Raw genomic sequence first — 5,990 nt, 5'->3', positions numbered from 1 at the left:
AGCTCAGAGGGCCATCTGCACCTCCCGTCTGTGCCCAGCTCAGTCTGCTGCTTCTGAGTCAGGTGCCAGTTTACTTCCTGCTCCCACTCTCCTGTAGCATTGAAAAGAGAAATGAAGGTAACCTTGTGTATACCTTCATCTGACTCAAATGACGCTCTTTGTCTAAAAACTGCAATTGATGTCATTTCAACAGAATTTGTTCTTGGGGCTGGAAAGATGACTCAGCTGTTAAAAACACTCACTGCTCTTGCAAAGGACCAGATTCTGTTCCTGGCAACCACATGGTGGCTCAGAATCATCAATAACTCCAGTTCCATGGATCCAATGGCCCTTTCTTGCTTCTGTGAGCACCAGGCATGTGTGTGGTGTACATACTACCTGCCAGTAAAACACTCACACATGTAAAATTAAATCATAAAACCTAAAAAGCTTTTTTTTTTGGTGGGGTGGGGGGTGGGGTATTTCAAGACAGGTTTATCTGTGTAACAGCTCTGGCTATCCTAGAACTTGCTTTCTAGACCTCACAGAGACCTGCCTGCCTCTGCCTCCCAAGTGCTGGGATTACAGGCGTGCACCACCACCACCCAGCTCTAAAAAGCCTTTTGAAAGAATTTGTTCTACTCAAGAACAATGGCAATGGGTTTTTGATCCTACTGCACATACTGGCTTTGGGGGAGCCTAGGCAGTTTGGATGCTCACCTGGATGGAGGTGGGCGGTCCTTGGACTTCCCACAAGTCAGGGAACCCTGATTGCTCTTCAAGCTGATGAGGGAGAGGGACTTGATCGGGGGAGGGGGAGGGAAATGGGAGGCGGTGGCGGGGAGGAGGCAGAAATCCTTAATAAATAAATAAATTTTAAAAAAAAAAGAAAGAAAGAATTTGTTCTAAATAGTGATGAATGATTTTTGTAGATTTATTATATTTTATATGTGTGAGTCTTTTGCCTGTCTGTATGTATGTGTATAAATACCACTTGTGTGACTGGTGCCTACAGAGGTCAAAAGAGTATGTTGAATCCCCTGGAACTGGAGTTGCAGATGGTTGTAAGCCACCATGTGGATTCTGGGAATTGAACTCATGTCTTCTGCAAGAACATGTGAATTTATTCATGGAACCGTCTCCCTAGCCCATAATTTTATTTTTTGATTGGCGGTTTACCTGAGCTTTTTCTATGTTCAAGACAAAAAATCTGGTGCTGGAAAATATAGGAAAGAAAGAAGTGGGCTGGGAGATGCTCAGTGGATAATGCGCTTGCCACACAAACATGCAGGCCAGAGTTGGGATCCCCAGCATCCACATCAAGGCCGAACAGATGTAACTGCTCACTTCTAATCCCTCCACTTGTGAGGTGGAGACAGGGAACTCTCCAGAGCAAGCTGCCTGACTACACAGACTAGTTTATCTATTTGCTAGATCTGAGTTCAAGAGAGAGAGAGAGAGAGACCCTGCCTTAATTTGTAGATGGAGAGCGACATCCATGATGACACCCAGCATCAACTTCTGGCCCCTAGCATACACACATGGGAACGTGTGCCTGTGTGTGTGTGTGTGTGTGTGTGTGTGTGTGTGTGTGTGTGTGTGTATGTGTGTGTGTACGTAAATATACACACATGCACATGCAAAGAAACCATAAATTTTTAAAACATATAGGCATATTTCAACCTATCAACTCACAGAGATAACAAGTCTTTCATCACTTTGAAGATGCAAGGGGACCAAATTTTCCAAAACATGCCCTATAAAACAATTATAAATCCTAATATTCCTGTCCAAACCACATTACTAGGTAACCATGTTGAAGGTAATGTTTATACCTAAAAGTATTTCAACAGATAAAGGAAAAGAATGATAGAGATGAACATATCATCATTTGTCTGTTCAACAATTAACAGGTCAAGTCATTAAGGCTCAATGGCTTCTGACATCACACATGAAAAAACATGAGTCCACAGTGTCCAGAGGAAATATATTCAGGCACACATATATCTGTAAGGAGGGGAGTTTAACGCAGCTTGTATTCTGAGCAGCTGCCCCTGGGGAGGGCCCAAATGATGCAGATCAAGGGCCCTCCACAGGGCGGTGGGTTGTCACTCGGTAACCAGCAGGTACCCCTCCTTCTCTTGCAGCCCCTTCAATGACCGGCCGATGTGCAGGATCTGCCATGAGGGCAGCAGCCAAGAGGATTTGCTCTCTCCATGTGAATGTACGGGGACCTTGGGGACAATCCATCGGAGCTGCCTGGAGCACTGGCTGTCATCCTCCAATACCAGCTACTGTGAGCTCTGCCACTTCAGGTTTGCAGTCGAGCGCAAGCCCAGGCCGTTGGTGGAGGTCAGTAAGTGGAGCACGTCCTGAAAACTTAGCTGTAATGAGCAGATGATGTCTGCTTTTATGCCAAGTCACAAATCCTGTAGAGCAAGCCGGGCGGTGGTGGCACACTCCTTTAATCCCAGCCCTTGGGAGGCAGAGGCAAGACCAGCCTGGTCTACAAGACCTAGTTCCAGGACAGGCTCCAAAACCACAGAGAAACTCTGTCTCGAAAAACCAAAACCAAAAAAAAAAACAAACAAACAAATCCTGTAGAGCTTCACCGGAGCACAGCATTAGCTCGGGGGAGGGGTGGGGAACGACAGAGAGAGAGAGAGAGAGAGAGGAGAGAGAGAGAGAGAGACAGACAGACAGACAGACAGAAGCCAAGAGGGACAGCTTACCATCTCACTCAGGAGCCGGCTACAGTTAAACCTTGTGTAACTTCCACAAGGTTTTGTGGAAACAAGAAAGAAGAATTCAGTGTAAGGAGAAAGGGAAAGTTGAGGACAGGATTTCCATTTGTTAACGCCTTTGATATGAATATACGTATCAAACCAGTCTCCACACACCATCTCCCCAACTTGAAGCAACACATAAAGGGGTATTAGGGTTGTATACCCGAGAAGTCTTCTTGAGAAAGGATAACTGGGTAGCACAGTGGATTAGACCCAGACGTCCTGAGTTCTGTCACCGGGGTAAGTCATCTCACCTCTTGGAACCACTGTAAGGATTAAACAGTCACCAAGTATAGAACACTTAGAATCAGGAAACATGAAAATATTTGAGTGAGCAAAGGTCTTTCTGATGCTTTTCAGTGAATTGCCTTAAGCTGAGACTTACTTCCTTTTGTAGGAGGTGATGCTGTCGATTCACCAAAGTAGCAGGATGTTTTCCTTTCTGTCTTAAGATGCACAGGATTTTCCTTGAGACCTAGGGACTGGGCTGGTCTTAGAATCACTGGAGGAGAGGGACTATTCCGGTGTTTCTGCCCTCTCTCCTCCCTCTAAATCCTGCTAGTCAATTAAAGACCCAGTATTGGTAACAGTAAATATTTTAATGCATTATGAGGCAGAGTGCTTGTAGTACAGGTATACTGAGAATCGTATGTCTGCGTCAAGGCATCCCAGGGAAACTGCAACCATAACTCAAGCCTGAAATCGAGAGGCCCTTCCTGGAGACTGTATAGTAGAGGCTGACCTCGAGACACTGAAAGCTCTGTGTACGTCCTTGTGATTTTGACCTTGAAACTTTAATCAGGACTTAAACTGGAGCTAGCCCGGTGTGTGACCTAACTCCCAAGTGGCCCGACAGTTATTGGCTTGCCCCAGCAGACTCTGCTTCTGTGAAGGCTGCACCAAGCGACCTCTTTTGTAGCCATTTTGCCACTTGACAGCCACTTTCAGAAATTCATATTCAGAGATTGCCTGTCAGGATCTGGCCCTGTACCAGGTTCTCAGGACCCTAACATGTCAGAGTCCCTCTGCAGAGACAGAGGCAGTGAAATAATAAATAGAGAGCACAAAGATTTCCAAAGTCCAATAGCAAAAGGGAACAGAAGTCTATTTCTCCTTTCCAGAAACTTTTGGAATCTCCCCAATTTGTCATTGCAGTCTCTCCAGGGGAGCTGGCTTCCCCCTGGTGAGGAAATCAGGCTTTTAAATGGATCCTTCTCAGTGGTCTTCGTTATGGGGATCTTCAGACTGGCCAAAATCCAAGAGAGGGCTGCTGGTGTGTGTGCTCACATGCTCACACTGCAGTTTCTTAATAATGCACCATGATCCTCTCCCATCTCAGAGAGCATACCACGTGCAGAGGCTCTTCAAAGTTGCCAGTGTCGGGTCCCAGGCTGATCATTGGGATGGTCGCCAACTGCCATTAAACAAGGTCACAAGGCAGATGACCTTGAGAATGTGTGAGGTGCTCTACAAGATTTAGGGCCTCGCCTACAAAACCTTCACCCAAGCAGGCAGCAGTGGTGAAATTTTCATCGCCCAGATGGACTGTGAGTTCTCAGAGTTAACGATGAGTGAACAAGTTGAAAGTGAAAGGCAAACCCTCATGGACGGGGGAGGCTGGCCGTTTGATCATCCCATGGAGAAGTGAACTTGTTGTTTAACCACAAGCAATAAAAGGTGGTCTTTGGTTTCTCAGCTGAAGAACAAATGAGAACCAGGTGCAGGCAGACTTTTAAACAAGTGGCATTGCTGATTGACTTTTCCCAGTCTTACCAAAGGGCAGCGTACTCGTGGAGGCCAATGCGTCTCAATAACTCATCTAGAGACGAGCATGCATCTTGTTGGTCTGCCAGGCAAAGCTGCCCATTTGGGTTAAGGATTAGGAGTATTGTCGCATTAGTTCTCATTTTTATTCTCTTAATTGCTTTAATCATTACTTTGTTTACCACTCAGATCTGCCTTCTCATTAAAGCAAGAAAATTCTATAGCATTTAATTTTAAAATCAATGTGACAATAGCAGCTCTTGTTGCTGGAAGAAGCAGTTTTAGAAGTCATTTGTAAATTTTATTTGTCAGCAACGAGATGCTAACACTAGCTGCAATGACTTCAGCATCTCAGATTTGCACTTTTGGGAAGCCCCTTCAGCCCTGCATTCATCACAGCCCTTCGCTGCCCTTTACTCCCCGTCCCCGAGGCGTCCTCTTTCACCTCCTCTTCTGAACTTTGCACCAGCTCTTACTCATTCATTGGAGGTCCAGAGCCCAGGACTGTTGTCTATACACAGGCTGTGATGTGAAATGTTTTCCCCTCAGAGGGTGAGTTTCTGCTCATAATGGCCAAACCCATAGCTGGTTTTTATTAGAACCTCCAGCCTGGGCACCCCCTCCCTCTTAGCCACTGACCATCTGTGTGGCCATCTGTGTGTCTGCTCAGTTCCTCTGCTTCACTGTGGAAGAGAGTAGATGAGGGGCTTTCCATGGCATCTTTTGGTCTCTATAAAGCTAAATGTCCTTATTATTAAAAAAAAAAAGTTCTTGGATTAAATAATGTTCAATGGGAGAGCACTTGCTTAGCATGCAGGAGGCTCTGGGTTCCCAACCCAACGAACAAACCACACTTTCAGAGAGCATGCTTAATCTCGCCTTCTTGCCTACCTGTCCACATTGCAAAGGTTATGTCCTACGTATTTTCCTGCTGCAAAGCAAACCAGTAAAACAAGTTAGTTTCGGCCCATGAGAGTGACAAATCAGTCATCTCCTTTAGTCAGATGTGGATGAATTTTTGCTGTGGTCCAGCAAAAGCAGTCTCATGAGTCTGTGTCCAGTCATGCATGGTTTGAAAGAAAGGAAAATGGTCAATCTATAGGAGACATAGAAAAGGGGGCAGTTCTAACACATGCACCCCATACCTTCACAGCCAGCACGGCCGTCAGCAAGCTGGTGTGAGTTTGTTGACAATGAAAATGTGCCCAGAGACAGTTTATAAATTGAATTACTCCCCACAATAATGGCCCACTAGAATGCAGTGAATAAATACACACTAACTGTAAGAGAACCCACTGGATGGCTCGCCCGGGAGGTTGATGGTCCCCTTCCTGCTCCTCTAGTTTTCCTTGGTTCTCTTAATGAGGTGAATTCTGAAACTCTTCTTTTTTAACAAAGAGTAAGATACAGCAAGCTGATCTCTCTCTCTCTTTCTCTCTGTCTCTCTCTGTCTCTCTGTCT

General features: G+C 45.6%; 1 protein-coding gene across 1 annotated transcript in view; it reads left to right on the top strand.

The window, feature by feature from the left end:
- The window catches only part of March3 (membrane associated ring-CH-type finger 3), a 150,716-nt gene that overhangs the window by 115,340 nt on the left and 29,386 nt on the right, over nucleotides 1-5,990 (top strand). The window contains exon 3 of the mRNA XM_005356123.2: nucleotides 2,127-2,331. Coding sequence (XP_005356180.1) covers nucleotides 2,127-2,331 — 205 coding nt within the window. The remainder of the gene's footprint in view (nucleotides 1-2,126; nucleotides 2,332-5,990) is intronic.

The sequence above is a fragment of the Microtus ochrogaster genome, chromosome 18, assembly GCF_000317375.1.
Source record: "Microtus ochrogaster isolate Prairie Vole_2 chromosome 18, MicOch1.0, whole genome shotgun sequence".
Classification (NCBI taxonomy): Eukaryota; Metazoa; Chordata; class Mammalia; order Rodentia; family Cricetidae; genus Microtus; species Microtus ochrogaster.
The sequence above is the reverse complement of the archived record's forward strand: the minus strand, read 5'-3'. Positions and strand labels throughout refer to the sequence as shown.